The 25461-nt window shown below is 38.7% G+C and overlaps 1 protein-coding gene across 2 annotated transcripts in view; it reads right to left on the reverse strand.

Moving 5' to 3' along the window:
• Positions 1-5711: 5711 nt before the first annotated feature.
• Positions 5712-25461, reverse strand: part of ABHD3 (abhydrolase domain containing 3, phospholipase) — a 38226-nt gene continuing 18476 nt past the window's right edge. Inside the window, exons 5-9 of one of the 2 annotated variants that reach the window (XM_060029513.1) lie at positions 16844-16956; positions 12476-12649; positions 10442-10490; positions 10197-10362; positions 5712-6554 (exon numbers count right to left, since the gene is read on the reverse strand). In XM_060029513.1, the coding sequence (XP_059885496.1) occupies positions 6376-6554; positions 10197-10362; positions 10442-10490; positions 12476-12649; positions 16844-16956 (681 nt within the window). In that variant the 3' untranslated portion in view covers positions 5712-6375. The remainder of the gene's footprint in view (positions 6555-10196; positions 10363-10441; positions 10491-12475; positions 12650-16843; positions 16957-25461) is intronic. The other variant, XM_060029514.1, reaches the window with a different exon arrangement.

Genomic DNA, 25461 nt, shown 5'->3' on the forward strand with positions numbered 1-25461 from the left:
CCAAGAAATGATCTTAAAAATACTAGGAACTATGATTAATGACTATAAAGAGCTCTAGGTAAATATGGAGAATATTAGGCATTTTTACTTTATATATTGATATCTATATATCATCTATAATATCTATTCATACATTCTAGAATATATATTATGAAAACACATACTAGTTTATTCTACATCATATTTTTCAAAGGGTCCCTTTAACTCTGGTAAGAAAACCTAGAGGTTTCAAAGGCCATACTGGAACACTTCCGTATGGCATTAGAAGAAAAAAAACATAATCAGTCCAGGAATTAAGCACTATGCATGCTCCATTTTGAGCCTGGAAAAATAGAGAAAAAAAATTTGAAACTGTCTGCCCATAAGTAGAGTAAAGCAGATAAATGGGATATTTAAAATTTGCAGAAACCAATTAGTAAGTTGACAGTTTAAAAGAGAATAATGCTCTTTTGGGGTTATTCAGATCTGTTAATATGCTGACAGCCTGTCTATTCATATCCAGCTGGTACTGAGTCCTTGGTAATATAATCAACAGCAAACTGGAAATACAGATGGAGTAGATATGATGATTGTACTGCTTGCAAGATTTGGGTACCAGTATCTAACTCCGGGGGAAGACAACCCTTTATAGAAGGCACAAACATACAGTTGTCCTGTAATAAGTTAATACTGAGTCATGGTGTTAAATGACAGTGAAGTCTTTATGATTTGATCCAGGTTATTATCTTTATTTAAAAGAGATATTCAGTGAGGTAAATTAGTCTTGTCAGATTCTTGCCATTTACTTTTTTCAAAGTAATTCCCACATTTAGGTGGTTGAAGGCTAGAGCCAGAAAAAGTATCTCTTAGTTTCAGAATAGGGATAAATAGCACAGGTGAATAATTCACAGCTTGAAAGTGCATATGAGAAAAGCGAAGACATCATTTTTTATCATCACAAGGCCTTGAATATATAAATATCTCTTTGCTTACAAATAAATTTTAAAAGAAAAACAAAATCAATTATATACCGCAATTTTTATTGCATTAGGTATCAATACTGACAGCAACATTATATCATAGGACAAGAAATACCAGCTTCTACATGTTGGCCTGTTTGTAGAAAAGGTTAGGACCAAAAGACTGTCTTTTAAGTGAGAACTAGAGTTAAAATGGCGTATTTCCTAAGTGTTCTTTATTACCTGACCTTGCATATTGTCCTCATTGACTCCAAATTAAGTTCTAAGAAGCTGAGTGTTTACCTTGTGGCCAGCATTTTGTTAGGTTCAGAGCAACAGTGAGACTTTTTTTTTTAATTACCATTACTTCATTTGACACTGAAGTCTGCAGGGGAAACAGATGCTGCTTTAACGGATGTTCTGATTTGGAGTGAGACTGCAAAAACCCTTCCTCTCCCCACTTCTGATTTGTATGTAAGATGTACCCTTCCATCAGGGCCTAAGGTTCAAGTATTATTAAGTATTTGGTATCATTAATGAATAATAAACCTAATACGAGGCAGACACCATGCTGGCCCCAGGGGATAAGATGAAGAGCAAAGAAAATATGTTTCCTATCCTCACTGTGCTCACAGTCTGCTGGGGGAAAGCGGATAAGTAAAGAAGATATTACAACTAAGTGTGACTTCTTTCTTTTAACTTCTAATAACTTCTAGAATTCCAGTGTTTTTCGAACTACGTTGCAACCCATTAGTGGGTCTCAAAGGTGCGCATTTAATTTTTAAAAAGTAGTAAGAAAATTTGATGCACAAAAGTAGAATAATGCAATAAGTCTCATATACCCATGGCCCAGATTTAAGAATTAACGAGAATTTTTCATTTTCCCACTTTCATTTAAAAAAGAAAAATGGGGGGGCTTCCCTGGTGGCACAGTGGTTAAGAATCCGCCTGCCAGTTCAGGGGACACGAGTTCGAGCCCTGGTCCGGGAAGATCCCACATGCTGCGGAGCAACTAAGCCCGTGCTCGGCAACAAGGGAAGCCACCACAACGAAGAGTAGCCCTTGCTCACCGCCACTAGAGAAAGCCCGCATGCAGCAACCCAACGCAGCCAAAAATAAATAAATAAATTTATTTTAAAATAAATAAATAAATATAAAAAAGGAAAATGGGATAGTTGAAAATTAAACTAGACCAGACTAGAACAGGATGGGCTACAAAATATGAGAGTATATTGCACTACGAATACTGCGCAGAGTAAGAGTAAAGACTGTTCTATAAAACTCAGCAGCAGAGTCCATTAACAATGCCCTGGAAATAAAAGTAGAAGCTGGGTAATAAAGTCTAACCTTTTTTTGTTTCTTTTCCTTTGCACTTAATTTCACTTGCTGGGTGCAGAGGCCTCGCCTCTAGAGGCCTCTGCACCCAGCCCTTCAGAACAGGGTTCCTCCTGCGAAGTGGTTGTGCCGATTCCTCACCTCAGCAGGCTACGTGCAGAGGTGCTGCGTGCGCACCGCAATCCAAGACGGCGGTGGCCGGCCGTGTGCAGGGGTGCTGCGCCCGGCACTGCAATCTGGAGCGTGAGCAGCACAGCTGCGCTGGCCCCAGGAGAACTCCACCCCCTCCCCGCTGACCAGATACCTACAAAGCAGCCCGGCCGACGGGTATGGGGGAGAGTGGGTGCTCTAGGGTGGTAGCCTGTGTCTCTCGGTTCTTTGATCAAAGACTAAAACTTTTCTTTGCTCCTGAAGCCAACTGAACCAAACTCGGTCTTTGTTTTTTTTTGTTTTTTTAATTTTTGAATTTTATTTTATTTTTTATACAGCAGGTTCTTATTAGTTGTCTGTTTTATACATATTAGTGTATACATATCAATCCCAATCTCCCAATTCACCCCCCCTCCCCCGCCGCTTTCCCCCCTTGGTGGCCATATGTTTGTTCTCTCCATTTGTGTCCCTATTTCTGCTGTTGGCTCAAAAGAGACCATGCAGAAGGTCCCTTGTTAGGGATCGACTGGGTAGGGTCTGTAACAAAACGTATGTGTTTGCACTAGGTTCAAGATATAAAAAAATGTATAGGGCACTGTCAAAAAGGAAAGAAGGAAAAGAAAGCTATTGTATCCATTTGTATCCCTATTTCGAAAACAATGCTCTGTGAGGCTTTGAATAAATGTTTAATGATAATAAGCTAGAGAAACAGAGGAGACAGTTTTAGAAAAAATTCCAGGATATACTTAAAATTAACTTTTCAAATCAGGGAACCGGCTTGCAAGGTAGTATTTTCATTCTTATACAAACCACTATTATTCAGCTAATCTTGACTAAGGACCTGCTTTGTTCCGGGCAATATGCTAAGTGCTTGGGATGTAGAAATAATTAAAACACAGCCCTTCTTTCTCAGAGCTTATTAGTGTGTGGAGGAACTGCTGGGAAGAATAGTTTACCCTCCACATCAACACATGAAAATGCTCATTTCATTGTAACTAACACACACACTATCGCATGCATGTAGAGCTATATTTTATTTTTGTTTATACTAATGAGATCCTATATATATGAATAAATTGTTTTTCATTAAATAACCTATCAGAAATATCTTTATAAATCAGTACATAAAGGGCTACATCATTATTTTTGGTGGCTCTATCATGTGAATGTGTCATAATTTATCCATTCCCCTACTAAATAAGTTGTCATCCTGAATGTCCAAAGCTGCAACAAACCTATATCTTTACACACCCTTGCTAGATTTTCTATAGGATAGATTCTTCAAAATGGAATTGCTAAATATGGTTGCTCTTGTATTTTAACTGTCAAAATTTTTTGCCTTCCAAAAAATAATTGCTAGTTTACATACCCACCAACAACTTGAGTAACTATTTCCCCATACTATCACCAACATTGTATATTACTAATCCTGTATGTTATTAAACTCACAATTTGATGGTCACAAATATCTTTGTTTTCAAATTTTGCATTTCCTAAATTACTAATGAAATTGTTCACCTTTTTATAAACTTGCTATTATTCTATGAGTCTCTTGTATATCCTTTGACCATTTTTTTATCAGATATTTCATTACCAATTTTTAGGGGTTCTTTAGCTATTTGATATATTAGCCTTTAGTATATTGCAAATAACAATATTTTTTCTGTCATTTGTATTTTAATGTTGGTTATGGTAATTTTGTAGAACTGAAGTTCTTTTTTAATCTTTACATGAATGTATCTGTCACTTTTGTTCTTTACGGCTTCTCATTTTTATATTTTGCTTAAGAAGGACTTCTCCATTCTAAAATTATGAAAATAACTTCCCATATTTTCATTAGTACTTTTATGAATTTAAAAAGTGCTTATCTCATTAATCTAGCTGGAAATAATTTTTGTGTGTAGAGGGAGGTCAGGGGCTACCTACCCAAATCTGACAATGGCCAATGGGTAGACAGACTTCCTGACATAATTTGTTTAAAATCTTCACGATAACTCTGAAAGGCAGGATCAGCCCCACCCAAACCATGCCAACTGAAAGTTATTATCACTGTTGAATCAGAATATATGCTGAATGGGCAAAAAATCACTGGCATTATCAGTGCTATTGTTCTAGACACAGTTACATGGGAGTCTACAAGTACACAATCAGGAACTCTCCAAAAGATGGCATTTTTAGTAAACAATTTTGTGTTAATATGCTTTTATTACATGGTTCTCTTAATGTGATACCTGGGCAAAAATATACATATTTTATAAATCGTGGAAATAGTAAAAAAAAAAAAAAAAAGGAGGGAAAAGATGGCGAGGGACTTCCCTGGTGGTGCAGTGGTTAAGAATCTGCCTGCCAATTTAGGGGACATGGGTTTGAGCCACGGTCTGGGAAGATCCCACATGCCGCAGAGCAGCTAAGCCCGTGCGCTACAACTACTGAGCCTGCTCTCTACAGCCCGCGAGCCACAACTACTGAAGCCCTGGCGCCTACAGCCCATGCTCTGCAACAAGAGAAGCCACCGCAATGAGAAGCCCGTGCACCGCAATGAAGAGTAGCCCCCACTCACTGTAACTAGAGAAAACCCGCACAGCAATGAAGACCCAACACAGCCATAAATAAATAAGTAAATAATAAAAATTTAAAAAAAAAAAGATGTTGAATGGTATAGAAGATAACACTATTGCCTGGATAGCCCAACAACCACTACCAATCCCCTCCCCCTTGCTTGCCTCCACTACAATTGGAAAAGTCTACATACTTGATTTGCCAGCCTCCCAGTCAACTAGGGTGACCATGTGACACAGGTCTGGCCAATAGATATAAGTGCAAGTCTTCTGAGAAAGCTTTCACTTTCCCAAAAGGGCAGATGTGTCTGGCCCCACTCCTTCTGCCTTTTTCTTCTCTGAATACAAATGTGATGTCTGAGGTGCAGCAGCCATCCTGTGTCTAGGAGATAACTGGCTACCCTGCCTGCTAGGGATGTGGCAACAGAAAGAGCCTGCATCTTTGATGACACTGATAAATGATAAACACCTACATCTGGAGACTGCTTACATGGGGACTTCTTGTGATGCAAGATAATTAAATATTGTTATTCCTAAATCACTGTTAGATGGGTTTCCTGTAGCTGAAAGTATTTTTAATTGGTACGAACGGTGGGAGCCCAATATTCTGGAAACTGAAACAATACAGTTTTAATATTTCTTACTAATGCATTTATGAAATCACAAATTACTCTAGGGATTACTTTTTTGTGGATAAAATCTCACAAAGAAACAATTTAAAATGGTAGAATTTAATATAATGATATATAAGTATGCACATACACTATTTAAAAAATAAGCATGTGAACTATAATCATTATAAAACATAAGTCAGCCTTAATTTAATATTATTAGAGTAAAAGAACATGTATAGAAGTCTAACATTTGTTGCATTTGCCTTTTAAAGTTAAAATACGTAAAAGATTTAGCACATTGTATTTTATCTTATTTCAGTTTTCATGTTACCATCATTAGGTATAAATACCCTTATGAATGTGCCAACTTATAACTTACATTCAAATAAATAAAGTCAAGTCCTATTACAATTATTAAAGTACCATAAATCACCTAAAATAAATTATCTAAAATAATACTAGCCCAAATTAAAACCCTGAGGAATTAAAATCTTTTTACACAATAGTTTTGGTTAAGTGCAATTCCATGTTTGTACTACTTTATTTAAGGTCATACTTGGTAAGGCATAGTAAAAATAAAATCTACATAAGTTACAGTCTAAATCTATATTTTATTTCTTGCTACAAAGTTGTTTTGTTACTCCAAAAAGTAGTTTTTGCATGTCATTCTGGACCTCTTCACCACCTGCTGGCTAATTTGCTTTATATACAGTAATTAAGATTTGTGCAGTAAGCTGAGCTGCCTTTATACGGTGGTTTAGACAAAATGCACCTGAAGAACTACATGCCAGAGAGTTCATGTCCGTGTTCAACCATGGCCTGCACAAACTGCTTGAAGACTCGATCCATGTAAGTGGACTGTCTTGGCCAGATTCCCTCCAGAAAACCAATATGGCCTCCATAAGAAGTAAGGACCAAAGCAACATTAGGGTTTTGCTTAGCAGTTTCTATTGGAATAGCTTGACAAAAAATAGGCGGGGGGAGGATAAGAGAAGGGAAGGAGAGAGAAAAATATATAATTATTAACAGTTTTTGTTAGGAAAAGTATGTGCCTTTATCATTTCCAATCATTATAAATCAAAACATCATTAAACAAATAAATATTCATAATGAGTGTGGCTAATGGAATAAGTCTGACTAATTTGTATCAACCACCTATATTTTTATAACAGTTCATGTTCACAGTTATATACTGGACCATCAATTTTGGAAGAATCAATCGAGTAATCAATCACAACACAAAAGTATAGGCCCAGTCTTGTTTTGAGAAATTAAATAATTCAAGAAATGGTGAATACTTACATTATGTTATAAGATTTCCACTTAGGTACTACACCAAGAAAAAAACCCAAACTAATTTTATCACCTTTGTGAGAGTTATAAATTCATTATGTATGACTTTGGTTAACTTTACATGAAGTTAGATTCCTGAGGCCAATTGGTGGCTGTATTAAGGATACAAAATTATACATATGATTTTTAAAAACATATAGATAGCAAAAAAGAATGGCATATAATACTCTCAAGTGGTAACAGTGTTTATCTTTGGGTGGTAAAACACTGGTGAGGGCTTCCCTGGTGGCGCAGCGGTTGAGAGTCCGCCTGCCGATGTAGGGGACTCGGGTTTGTGCCCCGGTCCGGGAAGATCCCACATGCCGCGGAGCGGCTGGGCCCCTGAGCCATGGCCGCTGAGCCTGCGCATCAGTCCGGAGCCTGTGCTCCGCAACGGGAGAGGCCGCAACAGTGAGAGGCCCACGTACCGCAAAAAAAAAAAAAAAAAAAAAAAAAAAAGGTGATTATTTTATTTTATTTATTTTTTTCCTTCTCTGAATTTCTGTTTATAGTCAGGAGAGAGAAAAACTTTATTTTGAAAATATAATTGCTGTATTTAAATAATCCTCCAGTAAGGACAGTCTCTTCAAATGCTCTACAAAATTATGCTGAGTAAAAACTTTAAAGGACATGAGTTAAAGTTGTTTTATTTTTATTTTCCCCTCAGGCTTAGAGTTCAAACAGTGAAACCTTTTGATTTAAGATCTATAATGGATCACGACCTGGCATGAGAAGTGTTTTGATTTCAGATACTGCTAAATCTTACATCCCTAATCCCTAATTAAGATAACATGGTTGATCCAGTAATTAGACCTTCGTATCTTGGGTAGAGTCTTAGGGGTAAATGAGTTCATTAAAGGTAAGATCTCCCTACCCTTCCAATGAAGGAAAGGAAGCTGACACACTATAGGACAACTGAGACCCTTTGAAGATAGAGCTGCTGAGGGGCCCAAACTGCATGTTTAGATGATCTAAATTGGACCTCTCGGGGAATTCCCTGGCCATCCAGTGGTTAGGACTCCGTGCTTTCACTGCCAAGGGCTGGGAAACTAAGATCCCACAAGCTGCAGGGCGCAGCAAAAAGAAAAATAAATTGGACCTCTCACTACATTCCTTGAAGAATAAACCTAGAGAACCTAAATCAAGGCCTAGGAAGTCAAGTCCTTGTCCTAAATGGGTCCTGAACTCACATCCTTATCTAGCTACACCTAAAACAGAACATCTATCTTGGGATCAGATGTTAGAGCTTAAGGGGCAGGTGAAATGACTGATACTATTTATGTTTTTCCTTTTTCACCTTACACTAAGGGCTTAGATTACGAGTGCTTCATTTGTCTCTAATGGAATTATTAAGAGCCCCAATTTCACACTCTGGATACAGTCAGGAATTTCTAACACACTGATAGTTTACAGTCATATCAGAAGAACGAAAGGCTGGGCCATTTGAGTCATGTGAAAGATGCTGGCTGCCTGTGCTCTCAGAATGCAGACAACTGTCTACTACTTTAATGTGGCAAGATGATTTTAAGGGCTGGGAAAGAATAAGAAATAGTGAGCTTAAACTTCAACCAAGTGGGTCAAGACAAGTTAAATGCTGGGAAATTTTTGTTGGTGGAAGAAGGGTCCATGAAATATAAAAATAGAGAAATACTGAACTTCCTTAATCCAATGAAAATAGGCTAAACAATCTCCATGTAATTCGACTGATTATTAAAGTTCACAGTTAAGGGAATTCCCTGGCTGTCCAGTGGTTAGGACTCCGTGCTCTCACTGCTGAGGGCCCGGGTTCAATCCCTGGTGGGGGAACTAAAATCCCACAAGGCTGCACGCAGAGGCCAAAAAAAAAAAAGTTCACAGTTTAATTTTTTGATTTGTGGTCAAAGACCAAAAGTTCCAGTCATCTAAAATTACCTATGATTTAATCATAAATCACACATTAAAATGATATCCCCTAAAAGACGGTAAGTGACTTTTTTAAAACATACTTTGGGGATTTTCTGAAATTTTGGCAATACGTACGTGCTGTGTTTGTACTCAAAATAATTTTTTAAAATGAAGTACTTGGGGAAAATGTTTTAAAAGTATTTAAGGGAGAAATAAGGAAAAAAAGTTTTATAAAAAGCTTTATGAAATTTCATTAGAAAAAAATTAGAGGTCAAGTCTACTTATCCTTAAGATAGTATGATCACTTCTAGGCGTCTTATATTGCTTTAATGTATGAACACATCCACATATATCTTTGTTACAAAATTCCGTATTTCTTGAATTAAGAGGACAAGGAAGTTAATTTGGGCATAATTTTCTTTTATATAGTATCTGGGGGAAAACAGACACTTTCCCTTCAAATATGACCTTATAGTCCGAATGTGCTACATTCATTGAGTTATCCAAGGACATCATATTAATAAAGTCTCAAGCTCTCTTCTAGGTTAAAAGGGGGAAAAAACTCCAAAGCCTTCTGTATAAGAACGTCAGGAATAAGGGACTTCCCTGGCAGTCCAGTGGTTAAGACTCCGTTCTTCCCCCCTCCTAGGGGACATGGGTTCAATCCCTGGTCAGGGAACTAAGATCCCGCAAGCTGCGTGGCCAAAAATAAATAAATAAAAATAAAAACAGTAGAAGTTACTCTTAAAAAAAAAACAAACCCTCAGGAAGAAAAGGCAAGTGATGACAATGTACTCTTGAGGCAAAGATACTGTAAACATAGTCTGTCCAAAGAACAGTTATTTTATAAGAAGGAAAAGTTGTAAAAATGAGAACAAACAAAATATTGAGTCATAATTTGTTCTGAGGCTCTCACAGTAGACTAGATAAGGGTCTATGAAGACGTTTAAAGTGATCTGAGACATTTAGATACTAAATTATGAGTATCAAGGTTTTTTTTTCTGTTTATCACAGTAGAAAACATTGTATGACTGACGTTTCTTATTACTGTATTTTCCTAAAAAAAAAAAAATATATATATATATATATATATATATATATATATATATATATTTCTTCTGGTTTTTGTTTGCGGTACGCGGGCCTCTCACTGCTGTGGCCTCTCCCGTTGCGGAGCACAGGCTCCGGACGCGCAGGCTCAGCGGCCATGGCTCACGGGCCCAGCCGCTCCGCGGTATGTGGGATCTTCCCGGACCGGGGCACGAACCCGTGTCCCCTGCATCGGCAGGCGGACTCTCAACTACTGCGCCACCAGGGAAGCCCTTCCTAAAATATTTTAAAACAGTTAATTCATGTCAAAATGTATACAAAGATGTTAAGTTTACCATGACTGGGTGAAAAAACATCATCCACAGAATTCAGACACAACACTGGAATCCCTACTGATTTCAGTCTACGATTTGGACTGGCATCAGTATAATAATCGTCAATTGTTCGGTAGCCAAACATGACTGAAGTGAATCGCTTATCAAATTCTCTTATGGATTTAGCCTGAAAAACAAAAACCGATTATATTTATTCTTGGAATCAAAAAAGGAAATAAACATATTACATAAAGTTTCTCTCCTACCTTCATGACATGATCCATGTCAATTTGTTTTACAAACATATGCCGGTGCCTGGAAAAAAAGAATTTCAAAAGTAAAAAATTAAGGTCATTCCCATCTCAAACATACCTAAAATACATAATGATAAGTAACTTAGAACAGGGAATAAAGTTGTTACTCAATAAATATTTACTTAATTAGACATGGCAGGAATACATTGATATTTGTCCTGAAGACTTTTTGTAAAGTTTATTTTTTTATTGAATGATTCTTTAAATTCTATAGTGCTTTACAATTTTCAAAAGTTTCACATACATGATTTTATTATATTATATCCCCTTTTAAAAAATCCCCTACCTCTATATTGCCCCTCCCCCACTTCCTTCTCCCCGCTGGTAACCACTAGTTCGTTCTCTGTGAGTCTGCTTCTTTTTTGTTCCATTCACTAGTTTGTTGTAATTTTTAGATTCTACACGTAAGTGATATCATACAGTATTTGAAGTACATGAAGACATTTTCTAAAAGTACTTTTTCTTAATTGAGGAAGAAGGAACCAGTAATAATAAACAAAATAACAATAATAAATGAAAGTGTTGTTTCATAACAAATTGTACCTACACACCAATGCTATTAAGCCAATTTGGCCAAAAAGGCCTCACTTAAGCCAGAAGCTTTCAACTGGGTAAATCAACTGAAGATTTATCTTATTTTTTAAATTGCTATATTGAAAATTAGAATTTATATTTTTGTATACTTAAAAAAATTTTTTTTATTGGAGTATAATTGCTTTACAATGTTAGTTTCTGCTGTATACCAAGGTGAATCAGCTATATGTATACATATATCCTCTCCCTCTTGGACCTCCCTCCCACGGCCCCCCATCCCACCCATCTAGGTTGTATACTTATTTTTAAATGTTGGTTATTTTTCTTGTATAACCTATATTTTAATTCAAATCATTCTCTTCCTTTTTCTTGCTACTGTCCCCCATTTCAGTGACCATGAATAAAAATACGATTCTGTAGTATTTTTAGCAGTATTTTATAGTCAACATCTGTAATGTAACAAATAGGTTAAGTTTTTTTTTAATGAAGTACTTTTTAATTAAAGAATGTATATTGTTCTTTCTTTCTTTTTTTTTTTTAATTTTTGGCCATGCCACATGGCTTGCGGGATCTCAGTTCCCCGACCAGGGATTGAACCTGGGCCACGGTAGTGAAAGCCTAGAATCCTAACCACTAGGCCACCAGAGAACTCCCCAAAATAGGTTAAGTTTAATGCAGTGTCTAATGTCAACTTTCGGGGTAACTATGGTTTTCAGTTAAGTTATGCGCAATTAACTGTACTTTTTAGTTAGAGTTTATATTTAAATTTGTCAATTCACTTAAAAATGCATGGTAACAGTTATCAAAAAATAAACAGAAACATCCCATGTTCTTTGTTGCCACACTGTTTAACTGTTAGAAGATACCTAAACAATTTCAGAAAAACTAATGCAAAGATAATATTTTGGTAATGTTAAGAACTGTAGGGGCTGAGAATATCCATATTTTAGAAGCATTCTCCTAAGCCACTAAAACATACTATGTTCATAACACATGCTTAGAAATCATATTATTTGTCTCTAAAAACACTTAATACATTACTTACTACCTAGGGGAGAATTAGGTACTAATAAGATTAGCAACAAGTAGAAAATCCAGGGAAATAGCCCATAATGTTATTCAACACATTTGAGTCTAATGTTTTTATTCTTTTAGAATAATTTAGAACAGTGATGAAATGGTGATCTTCCAAGTGGGGCACAGAGCCTAGAGGTTGTACAAGGTAATCCACTGGGGTACAGAAAGAAAACAGAGCTTTTACCTGTATTTTTAGCTTATACTTAAAATCTTTTTATTTTTGTATATATTGACAATAGAATATTTTGGTGCAGTAGTAAATGCATATAATGCAAACATAAATATACATATATTAGCAGTGTTATGCTTGAAAACATTTTACTGTGGCACGTAATCCAAAGAGTTTGCAGACATCAGGTGTTAAAGATGACTCACTTATTAATGGAAGACTGGAGGCAAGTTGTCAAGTAGTAATTAAAAAGCAGCCAGTTCAGTGGTTTCTCCAACGACTCCGAGCAAGCAAAAGTATTCCAACCAACTGAAAAAGTTGCAGCTGCCTTCAAAGGAGTTTTTGGCCCCATTTTGCCAAGGTAATTTAAAAGCAGCATTCTAAAATGAGGAAAGACAGAAAACTCAAGTGATGAATTTGTTGTCTCTCTCAAGACATCCCATTTCTAATTGTGGACTTTAACTATGGAGAAGAAAAATATAAACCAGTGTCCAAGTCCTTTATCTTGGAAAACCATGCAAGTATCTCTATTCTTTCCTTACATTCACCTATTTATTTATCTTGCAGTCAGCTATATTCAGAATGGGACAAAGCATACAGTTATTACTTACATGTGTACCTTTCTATGAAGTAAAACATAAGAAGAAGCCACTGTAAGAGTGGTTTTTCTTTTTGTTGTTTTCAAAATGATATTGGGGATTTATTAAAAATTTGCAATTCCCTGGGCCCCAGCCTCCAGTTGAGTGTTTAATTTAATACGTGGGGGTGTTTCAGGCAAACTTTTTCTATAGAGGATCACAAAGTAAATGTTTTGGGCTTTGGTGGCCCTACAATCTCAGTTGCAACTACCTTGTGATTATAATTTGAAAGCAACCATAGACAATACGTGAATAAATAGATATGGCCATGTTTCAGTAAAACATTAGATGTGGATATTGAAATTGAAATTTCATATACTTTTCACATGTCATGAAATAGTTTTGATTTTTCCAACCATTAAAAAAATATAATAACCACTCTTAGCTCTTGCACTGTACAAAAACAGACAGCTGGCCAGATTTGGCCTCCAGGCTGTGGTTTGCCAAGGCTTGGCATAGATGAAAGATCACAGAAGGAGTGGTTTTCAAATGTGGCTGCATGTTGGAATCACCTGTGGAATTTTTAAAACTATTATCGACGTCTGGGTCTCACCTTCAGAGATTCTGAGTAATTGGTCTGGGTGGCCATTCCGGTTGCCTTTGCATCCTTGTACCCTACAGCAAGTTTGTAAGGGCTCCCTCGTCTAGAGTTAGACTTTCTGAATTGTGGCAGAGCAGTTGGCCCCTAAAGTCACTTGTTTTCTCTCCCTACTCCCTCTTGCTATTTGTCCTTATCTCCTATCACATATTTTCCTTTCATTTTATCAATTTTCCTGATTCTACTCTAGTTCTATTTTGGTAAGAGGGACAAGAATGGAGTTTAACCTGCAGTAATGTCAGAAATCTAAGTTTGACATTGCCAACTAAGAGAAAGGATGATAGCCTAAATTCTGTTTCTCATATTTTCCATTCTTTATTTCTCCAATTGCCCAGGTTCTGAAATAGGACAAATGAGTAAAAATTCTCTAATTCTTTTTATACAACCCACATGGAAAAAAATCCATTTACAGAGTGAATGTGATGAGATTTTAGATTAAAAATGGAGATTTCATGGTTTTTGTTCTTGTTGTTTTTGTTGCTATTGTCCAAGGTTTACTGAAAATATGACAGCACAGCAGAAAGATTCACATGGCTCCATGTGGTGTTTTAAAATTCATCCCAACTGTAGGCTGAGTGACTGTAGGTTAGACAGACTGCCAAAGGCCAACAGCTTCAGCACTTCCGTAGTGTCAGAAACTACTTCAGTGATATCCTGATCCAGGGCTGAGAGCTCAGGCTGGAGATTTCGTTCTTGAAAACAACTTCTTCATTAATGACTGTATTCCTGGTTTATAGTACTGTGGTTCACTAAGCTATTTAGAAGATAATGCTTACTCTCCTGCAAAAGGGTCATTCTAGGGTCCTAGTTTTGGTGGCCCTATTCTTTGGCTGGAGGTCAGAGATTTCTGAGTCTGATGTAATAGGCAAATTGAAAGGGTTGGAAGTGAACCTCAGGAGTAGGAAGGACCAGGAATAGCTATGACCGAGTAGGTGGGGATGCTTCTTAGTTATTACTCAGGAGCAAAATAATGTCAAGACATTACCCCCAAAGAAGCTGTCTTACTTTGGCAAGAAAAAGACTCCATTTTCACAAAAAAAAAAAAAAAGAGAGAGAGCGAGAGAGAGAAAAGATAACCCATGGATTAAGAGATTTAAGAGACATATCAATCTCAATATGTGGACTTTAGCTGTCTGCTGCCTCAAACAAACTGTAAAAAGCAGCCAACAGACTGATGGGGAAATGAAATACTCACTGAATATTTGATGATATTTAGGAATTATTGTTAGGTTTTTTTGTTTTTTTGTTTTTTTTCTTGCTGTATGCGGGCCTCTCACTGTTGTGGCCTCTCCCGCTGCGGAGCACAGGCTCCGGACGCGCAGGCTCAGCGGCCATGGCTCACGGGCCCAGCCGCTCCGCGGCATGTGGGATCCTCCCGGACCGGGGCACGAACCCGAGTCCCCTGCATCGGCAGGCGGACTCTCAACCACTAGCACCACCAGGGAAGCCCCTTATTGTTAGTTTTGTTCAAATGTAATCAAGTATTGTGATGGGTTGTTGTTGTTGAAGAGACTCTACCTGTTAGAGATACCTACAGAAATCTTTATAAATGATGTCTAAAATTTATTTTAAAATAATCAGAGTTGAGAGGGAATGGGGGGGTGGTACTACTGACAAGATTATCCTTGAGTTGATAGTTATTGAAGCTGGGTGATGAGTATATATGAGGCGTCATTATACTCTTCTTACTTTTATATATATTTGGGAATTTCTATACATTTTTGAAGCTAGTTTACCAACTCATTGGGAGATTGGAATCCGACTGAGTCTAGAGCAGCGTGGATTCCTTGGCTAGACTTAGTTCTGTCTCAAAACCCTTACTTGGCCCCAGGCGTCACAGGCTTGGAGATTACCCAACCTGGGCATAAGGATCTTTGACAGACGCTTCTGTCTGCTACATCTCCAAAAAGAAAAATGTGTCAAGCTGTAAAACACATCCCCGAGTGGTAAACCCACTTGGGAACATGTCACAGTGCTAGGCAACTAGAAGGGGTACTTCCTTTGAACAATTTACAAGACATTAATATTCAACAAGCTGCAGAGGCTAACGGTCAAGTTCGCACTGAGGCTTCAGTTCGACAAGAATAGGCATTTCCCAGGAACCTCTGAACAGAGAATCTGGGCCTGTTTATGTAAGGTCTGGCTTTTAAAAAAGTAAAGAATTTATATGATTAAAGGAAGAAAGTTCAGCTGGGCACCTTGTCCTTTAAGGTTCTCATTATGGGGCAAAGGAAAGAGAAGTGAAATCCTTTCCTTTAAGCACAATTCACAGATTCTGCCTGGGTTTTCTGTGGTGATTCAGATTTCTTCCTTTAGTAGGTCAAGTCAGACCTTCCATGCTAATGTAAGAAACGTATTCTTTTCTTCTTAGTTTTATGTTTATCAGAATCTAAAAAGCTGTTGTTAGAGCCGATTTTTTAGAGCCTATCATTTGTAAAGCTGTTCATTTTCAAGTAAGCATGCTCCTAAAATGTTCTAAAAACTGGAATGACAGATAAATCAATTACAAAATTAAGAAAAATATAGCATTTTCTATCTCATGTGTTTGTTGATTTTGGACAATGCTTTAGGTAATCTAAGCATAGCAAAATGCCATATAATAAAAATTTTGGATTGTATTAAGCTCACTATTACTACAACAAAAAGATTAAACAATTAGCCTAAGTATATAAATATAAAATATAAATATATACATGGCATAGAAGGTCCAAAAAAGCCCCTATGCAAGCAGCACCAATTAAAATATTCATTTGCTTAAAAAAGCAGCTGGAGTAGGGGGTTACAAACAGCATTTCACAGTTTCTAGGAGAGCATTCTAGGGAAGGTCCATTTGCCCAGCAACAAAACTAAACAAGACAAAACAAACAAGAAAAACACCACCTGGGGAAAAACTGTTCTGAAGGCCCCTTCAGTTGGAGAGAGCAATAATAATTATTTCTACAACTGGAGTGATGAAAGTCATGGTACAAGTTCAGCTTCCTGAATGGTCCTGGAGAACACGGTGGCAGTGATGGCTGGGAATACATCAGGGAATCTGAAGGTCAACGTGGCTGCCACCCAGTGATAGAAATCAACTCCATGGGGTTCGGACAAGCCTTCGGGCTCACAAAACCCCAAGCACCTCGAGGAGGTACTGTATACTTCTCACCACAGAGACCAGTAGTCAAGGAAAATATTAAAATTTACCTGAATTAATTCCTTCATCCATTCAGCCACATGTGGAGAAATATGATAAAAATAATCAAACATTTAAATGCCCATGCAGCTTACAGTCGTCTGAAAGAGGCACTCGCTAGCACCACTTCCCTTTTGGACATTTTAGAAAGGAAAAACCTTACCCTCCCATTGAAACTCCTGCTGCCAGGAATGGAGCAGAAGGGTACAGACTGTGAACATGCTGAATGACCGTCTCCAAGTCTTCAGTGTTCGCACAACAGTAAGTCCTTGGCGTCTGCAAGCAATGACAGGTAAAGCACAAAAATTATAATCAGGAGGTTCATCATTTGTATAATGCAGAATTGTAAAAAAGAGCAAGAAGTCATAAATACGAGAAAATGACCTTTGTTTGCACATACTATGAGTCATGATAATTTATCATTTTCCTGTCTTGCAGTACACATATATGCCATTTAGGGTCAGTGTTATTTGAGATGGCACTAACAAAAGACTCTGATCATGCAAGAAAGCCTGGACGAAAATGGGGCAAGACCAATACAAATACCTCAAATTAAACAGATATGCAGTACTCTACTCAAATGTGTCTCTAACTAAACAAGAACAGAGTCAATTTAGGCAGAAAAAGTGGAGAATCACACCTTTTTGTAGGAAAAAAACAACAACTTATGCCTGACAAAGCCAAAGCCAAAGTAATTCTTATTAAAAAACACAATCAAGCAACCAAAAAAGGCTTTCCAACAATACCACAAAAAATTTAAATTGTGACTCCTTTCTTACTGGGGAGCTGTTTTCTCTATCTTGAGTGCTGTCTACCAATGAAGGAGTGTGATTTTCTGGCACTGCCTTCACTCTAGATAAAGCAACATCCAGTGTGCTTTATTAATTAAATATTTTCTTTTTCAATAATATTTCCATATAACCCCAGCTGTGCTACACTGAAAACAGACACTTAAAATGTTAAAATATGTAAAGCTGATTATGTCTTAATACATAATGCATTAAAACAAATGGTTTTCATGTGAATTTCATTAATAAGGGCTCTGTTTCCAGCAGAAAAGCTTCACAGATGCTTTATTTGAGATCTGGGAGCAGAGGGCAATCCTGTCTGTACAATGTACGTGAGAGTGTATATATGAATAAAGTATATGTGAGATAAAATAACCAGCAATTTAATAACAAAGAGAGAAATCTGATAACCCTTTTATTACTCTAGTAAAAATACCAAAACAAGTTATGTGTACCACCCTGATTGTAATATTCCAGTAAACTATGATTGGAAGGTTATGTGCCACCCACCATTCAATTACTAATGAGTAGTCTGAGGAAATTACAATTTTCACTGACGCCTCCACCTAAACTCAAGGCTAAAACACTCCTATTGCCTACTACCATCTTTCTGAGATCTGCAAATATAAAGCTCACCAAAAGACAAATGTTAACCTGACGGTACTCACAATGGCTAACATTTACTGAATGGTTAAATTTGTGTCCACAAAACCCTGAGGAAGATCCTATTATTATACTTAGGAAACTGAGTTTTTAATAGAAAACTGAGTTTAGAGAGGTTAAGCAACTCCTGTAAACTCCTGAACAGCTAGTAAGTGACGAAGCTGAGATACTTCCAAAAATACTTTGTGATTAAATGCATTTGAGGGGCACAAATTCAATGTAAAATCTAAACAGAATAATATCTACTACCAGTCTCATTCATAGTGACTGCAGAATTTGTCACAAGAATTCCGGTGAAAAAGATCATCCCTACTTGGCATTTTTACTACACGTGAGTTTATTCACACTGCATAGTTTTTAAATTTCTGTATTATTTATAAACAATCACCAACACGTACTCTTGTTATGCAGGCTTCAAGTGAAGTATGTGTGTACATGTATGTACATACACACAGAGTTAGGGTATGAGAAAAATGGCCTATGGAAAATTATTAGGATCAGAGAATTTTAGTTCCAGGAAGGACCAGAAATAGCACCTCGTTCCTTATTTACAAGTGGGGAAACTGAGGCTCGGCGAGGTTGAGTAATTTGCCAAAGGTCACAGAATAGCAGAGCTTGGAGTTTATGTTTGTAATAAGTAAACTACTTCTTGTAAGGCACTAGGGTTCCATGAGATATTTAGTAAGCAAATCAATATCTGGTACGCTCAGACATAGGAGCTTATTTTTCCCTAAATGTTTTTCTCCCAGTGGATTACATTAAGTTGGGAACTGATAATGCTGGTGTGGATCAAAGCTGCCAGAACTCTGAAACTCAGCGCATCTAGAGCCTCTCCGGCACGATCTGCCGCCTGCTGGCCGCTCCCTTAGCTTCCGTGATGGCTTCGTCCTGTTCTCATCCTGCTGCTGGCTTTCCATTTCCTGTCATTCTCCCCACAACCTCAAATATGAGAATTCATTTCCATCAGTTTTGTTGTAGGCCTGCATCTGCTCATTCTCTGGTCAATACCCAATTCCTGGAGGTCTGGTCTACCTTCACAGCTTCATCAACCACCTCTAAGCAGCGACTAAACCTGAGTCTCCAGTCTCTTCCTTCTTCCTGGGCTCCAGATGCAAATTCCCAAGTTCTAGAAGTAATGTTCTGTCAGTGCTTCAAACTCAAAATGTCCCAAAGTAAACTCTTTTATCTCTTCATGAAAACTCCTAATGCTTCTCCTAACTTCCCATTTTTCTATAAATGACATCTACATTTTCTTAGTTAAAACTGTAGGTGACACTGCCTTCTTCCTCTCCCTTAACCCACAGCCAATAAACTTCCAAGTCTTGTAGCTTCCTCCTCCCCAGAATCTTTTCAGGCAACACAGGCGAGCCCTTCTTTCCACTCTAGTAAAGGCCCTGGTTCGTTAGATTCTCTCAGAAGGCCCCAGGGACAAGGATGTGAGTGCAAGCGGTTCATTTAGAAGGTGATAGGGGGAATGGGGAGTAGGGGAGTGGTGAGTGAGTGTGAGTCAGAAAGAGTAGGAAGCCAGTAAAGAATGTTACCCAGCTGTTTGTGGCTGTGGACAACTGGGACTCAATCCCCTCGGGGCATTTTGGGAGACTATAGAACAAGGCTCAAAATTATCCCAACCAAGTGGCAAGGGAACTGGGTTATTTGCCCACCAGTTCGCTTCAGCCACTGGTTGAAGGCAGCTCCTGGGGGATGTTAACTCCCTGGCACTCTGGTTGGCCCTGAGCAGAGGCTCAGCAGGCTTCCATGGCTAGAGAAGGCCCCCAGTCAAAGAGATGGGGGTGCTTGCAGTGGGAAGCCATCAGGTAGGCAAGATGGGAATGGTAAGCACCAAAGGGAAAAAGGTGTGGAAAGGGTGTGGCGCCAGCTGTCTTTGCTCCCAGGCCTTTGTACCTCTCACCTGGACTACCAGGTGATAACCTCTGAACTAGTTAACTGCCAGCCTTTCCTAATCACCATCCATAATCATACATCCCATTCAACGTGAGATTAATCTTCCTGAAGAACACTTCCAGCTCTAATCATGACAGTGTTTCTGATTAAAATTCTTCATTAGCTTTCCATTGTTGACTGAATTAAATCCAAAGTCCTCTGCTAAGGCCCTTCACAATATGCCAAGTAACCTTTCCAGCTCTGCGTTTTACTAGTCCTCCATATGTATGGATTCTGGTCCATGGGACACTGCTGTTCTCTTGCCTGCTAAGTCTCTTAATATCCTTGCCACCTGTGTAAACTTCATCTGCCAAGTGGCCTTCACAGTCAACTCTGCCTGCTGAAATCATGCCTTGAAAAAATTGAATAAATGTCAGACAAAAGGTCAGACTTGGCCCCTGTTCTCCAGGAACTCACAGCCTTTCCCAATTCTACCCCTACTTGTCGCCGCCAGCCTGCTCCCTGCCCTTACTATCTCTATGTGAGGCTCCCTCTATTACTATCTTGCTCACCTCTGTACAGTCAATAAATACTTGTTGAATTGAATGGAAACACACAGGATTGAAAGTGAGATGACCTGATTAGTAACTTCTGATATGCAAACCTACGTGGTTATACCACACAACCTCTTGCTACTTGATGGGCTCCAACAGGGAACATCATATGCCTTCTTTCTTCATAGGACTTGAGTCCCGTTAAAGAAAGAATTCACCTAGGATACACAGCAAAGACACTTATGGGGGTAATACATTGAATTGGTAGGCCTGGCAGAAATTTTCCTCAGGTTTGAAGACAACTTTATAGCATCTTTTTATTTTATTGGCTGCATTGGGGTCTTCGTAGCTGTGCACGGGATTTCTCTAGTTGTGGTGAATGGGGGCTACTCTTCATTGTGGTGCGCGGACTTCTCGTTGCGGTGGCTCCTCTCGTTGCGGAGCACGGGCTCTAAGCGCATGGGATTCGGTAGTTGTGGCGCTCGGGCTCAGTAGTTGTGGTGCACGGGCTTAGTTGCTCTGTGGCATGTGGGATCTTCCTGGACCAGGGATTGAACCCATGTCCCCTGCATTGGCAGGCAGATTCTTAACCACTGCGCCACCAGGGAAGCCCCTATAGCATCTTTTTAGATTAAAAATAATGTTAGTTAATTCTCAGTTGCTAGGGCTGCTAATACCACCAGCAACTATCCTCTTATTTCATACTTCCAGAACAGAGGTAAAGTAAGCCGCATCTAATCCCTAAAGGGAGGAAGGAAGACCTGGCAGGATTCAGCTGGGTGATGAAAGCTCCTTTTAGAGTGAGAAGAGGATGGGAAAGGTATTCTTGAAAAATGCAGAAAATCTAAAGGACAGGTAACCTTCAGCAGACGTTTGGGCATAAATAATGGGTTGGCCAAAAAGTTCATTCTTGTTTTTCCATAAGATGTAACAGACAAACCCGAACGAACTTTTTGACCAACCCAATATTTTATGTTAGAATAATTTGACAATAATTACAAACCAAGATTGTTCAAATTGTTCAACTGCAACTGCGATCAGAGAGAAACAATAGTAATTTGTTAAATGGCTTTTTAGAGGTTACTTTTTAAAAAGCATGGAAGAGAATGATGAAGTAAAATTAATTCTAATTATACATAATAGGTGAGAAAAGAATAAAGCATATATTTTATATTTATCTATGAATTACATCTAATTTATCCTTAATCAACTTCCAAAATGTAGAGAAACCGGTTTCTCCTTATTCTGAAAGAGAATTTTCTTGTCCTGATTTAGAAGTCATTTGTTTTAAAATGCAAATTTCGTTAAAAATTTTTTCGGAGGGTATAGAAACAAATTAAAATTCACCCTGTTAATCAGGTAGCCTGACTTTCCCTAGCTATTCTGGGAGCAGATTAATTTGCTAATCTGCAGAAAAAGCCATAACCCAGGACCCTTCTCTCAATACCTGCCACACATCCAATACTGAAGAAGGCCAGCTCGTAAAAAGATTTCAGTTTTCTGTCCAGAAAAAAATAAAACTGAAAAAGGCACACAAATGTCTTTTTAAAAATCACTTAACTTTCACATTTACTTTATTGTAATGTCTTGATAAACATCAAGAGCTTACAATATTTCATTTTACAGTCTTCTTTCTAGTATTTAATGATCTGTACTCAAATATTTGATAAGATGCTGCTTACATGAACTCTGTGATTCTTGTGTGAATGTAGGCTACCCCAAAAGGAATAATACTTTTATAATAGGGCGAATTATGCTTTTTAACCACTCTCTACAGTGTGTTTTTGTTGTTGTGTTGTTTTGCTTTCATTCCACCCACTCCCAGTCCAGTACCTAATGAGCTACCCAAATCATTCTTAGAAAAATCGATCTTATTTTTGGAAACTGAGTTTGTTAAACAAAGAGTCAGAGAAAACAAATGTATGTGCATATGTAAATAAAACCAGCACTTTAATGAATAATCATTTCGCCTACATTGATAGGCATATAAAATGACCAGGTATCCAAATCTGCCTGAGAATTTGTTAGTTATTTAAAGTAACCAACCACAAAACAAAGGGCCCCAAGAAATATCCTGGCCAATGCTGGGGCCAAGATAGCCTATATGCCGTGTTCCTGCTAACGTTCTGGATAGCCATGGCGCATGCTTATGCAGTCATGCTACAAAGCGACACTGATAAATGAGCACAGTCTGTTAGTGGCTTAGAGCCTGTCAGCCAGGCAGGCAGGAGTTCTCAGGCCAGGGTCCTAGGAAGCCTGGGACTACCCACCACCTCAGCCCTGCCTGCAGACTAGACTCACCGGGGAGTTTTAGGACAAACACAGGCACCTGGACTCCAGCCCAGGCCAAATGAATCAGAATCTTTGGGGGATGGCATCCAGGGATCAGTACTTTTTCAAAGCTTCCCAGAGGCTTTTACTGTGCAGTCAGGGCTGAGAACCAACTGCTCGAAGAGAATAAAGAAACAGGGTGAGACCTGAGCCAAGAGAGGAGGAGGCTGCACTGACAAGAATGACAAAACCTACCTAGAGTCACTTGGGAAGAGGGAAGTCTAGTTCTATGGGGATTCCCTGCAGTGCACAGAGAAGTATTGCTAAACATCTCATGGCATAAGGGAACACCTGGCACAGCTGAAGCCTTCGATGAATGGTAGCTAGCTATTACACTGTTGCTATTCCTAAAATTATCATTGTTATTCCTAAAAAATATACTATTCCTAAAATTCTTTATTTACTTAAACATTCTTTTTATTTAAAAATTGTTTAAATATAGAGAATTGCACAATCTTTTGCATACCCACCACTTACAGCAGTTGATATTACTGAACTGGACTTATCAGTGTTAGAAGAAAATTCTATACGATTCAATGAATTCATATCCACATCTGGCTTACAACCTTCCTGGGTTGTTCCGATGGGTAGAGGGAGGAGGGAGAGGTTATCTGGGGGAGCATTCAGGAAAGGGCAGACTTGGGTGGGACACAGTGGTGTTCAGTAAGAAGATACTGAGTGTGGGAAAGGCAGTGCCTGAAGGTGAAAGTCTGACAACTGAACTGTGCTTTGGCTGGCCATGCGCTATATGCCCCTCCTCCCTCAGACCATTACAGTCCTTAATCCCTTGTGAATGCCCCCTTCAGAAAACAGGGCCCAGGAGGGGAAAGAGCCCTACATCCCTCCTACCCCATTAGCTTCCGAGGTGGAAAAGCTCAGTAGGAAACAAGAGCAGATTTCTCAAGATCTGAGTCCTTAAATAACCACCCGAGGCATTGGAGATTGAGGCAAGATCCCTCTCTTTGAAAACCCTCTTTATCTCTACCCTCTTTTCCGCCTGACTTGACTTAAAGCCAGAGCTGCAACGTAAAGACATTGGACAGTCTAAGTTCATGCCCTAAGACCACTAATCAGCTTTATGACGTCAAGCCTGTCACCCCACTTCTCCAGCGGTGTCCTCATCTACTAAATGAGGTTTTTAGGATTAGAGGATCCCTGAAGCAGAGCTACTTAAAGTGCCAGTCCAGGGTGAGATAAGGGGCTGGCATCAGAATATAAATCAGCACGCTGCTTCTCTCACCAAGAGAGTATTTCTGTGAGAAAAAAAATAATCAGCTCACCTCAGCAGCGTGCTCAGAGCCGAAGTTGGCTTACGTTCTCTCGCAGCCCCTCATACTGTCAGGGATTGTGTCAGATAGTTCGAGAAGTGAAAGTTGGCTGACAAACTGCATTTGGAGAGCACCGCTTTAAAGTATTTTCTGGCTTCTGCTCCACTGTTTCCCCCCCACCCCGACCCCTCACCAGCTCTACCTTGAACGGGAAAGTACCTGATGGAGGCTTTTCTTTTTAACAGCTTTATGAGACATGAGTCACATAGCATACAATTCACCCATTTAAGATATACAATTCAGTGTGTGTGTGTGTGTGTGTGTGTATGTTTTAGTACATTCAGAGTTGTACAACTATCACAATTTTAGAACATTTTCATCACCCCCAAAAGAAACCTTCCACCATTAGCAGTCAGTCACCCCACCTCCCTCCGCCCGAGGCAACCACTAATCTTTCTTCCCATCTCTACAGATTTGCCTATTCAGAATATTTCGTACAAATAAAATTACACAATATGTGAGCTTTTGTCTGGTCTCTTTCACTTAGCATAATGTTCTCAAGGTTCATCCATATTGTAGCATGTGTCAGTACTTTATTCCATTTAAAATGCTGAAAAACGTTCCATGGCATGGCTGTACTACATTTTATTTATCCATTTGTCCATTAATGGACATCCTGATTCCTTCCATCTTTTGGTTATTATGAATAATGATGCTACAAGTAAGTGTGTACAAGTTATTGTATGAACATATATTTTCATTTGCTGGGTATATACCTAGGAGTGGAATTGCTGCATCATACGGCAACTCAATTTTAAGTTTTTGAGAAACTGCCAGAGTATTTTCCAAAGTGGCTAGGAGAGTTTTCTGGTTGGGTTTAGGGACATAGAAGTCTGCATGACCCTATAAACAAAAGGAGAGGGACCCTTGTGTAGCGTTCAACAAACTCAGGTTTGGCTGAGTTCTTTGTAGATTATCATTCCTAAACTAAGCTGGAAACATGACAGTTCACAAAGTAATCATTAATATTAGGGAGTTTGTGGATAACTTGGATTCCTGGATTCCTGGTCTTGAAAACCGATCTGCAGAGAGCAAGAAAAGGAACCATTGGGACTTCCCTGGTGGCTCAGTGGTTAAGACTCCACACACCCAATGCAGGCGGACTGGGTTTGATCCCTGGTCAGGAAACTAGATCCCACATGCATGCTGCAACTAAGAGTTCGCATGCCGCAACTAAGGAGACAGTGAGCCACAACTAGGGAGCCCATGTGCCACAACTAAGGAGCCCGCCTGCTG

This window comes from Delphinus delphis, chromosome 13 (genome assembly GCF_949987515.2).
Source record: "Delphinus delphis chromosome 13, mDelDel1.2, whole genome shotgun sequence".
Taxonomy (NCBI): domain Eukaryota; kingdom Metazoa; phylum Chordata; class Mammalia; order Artiodactyla; family Delphinidae; genus Delphinus; species Delphinus delphis.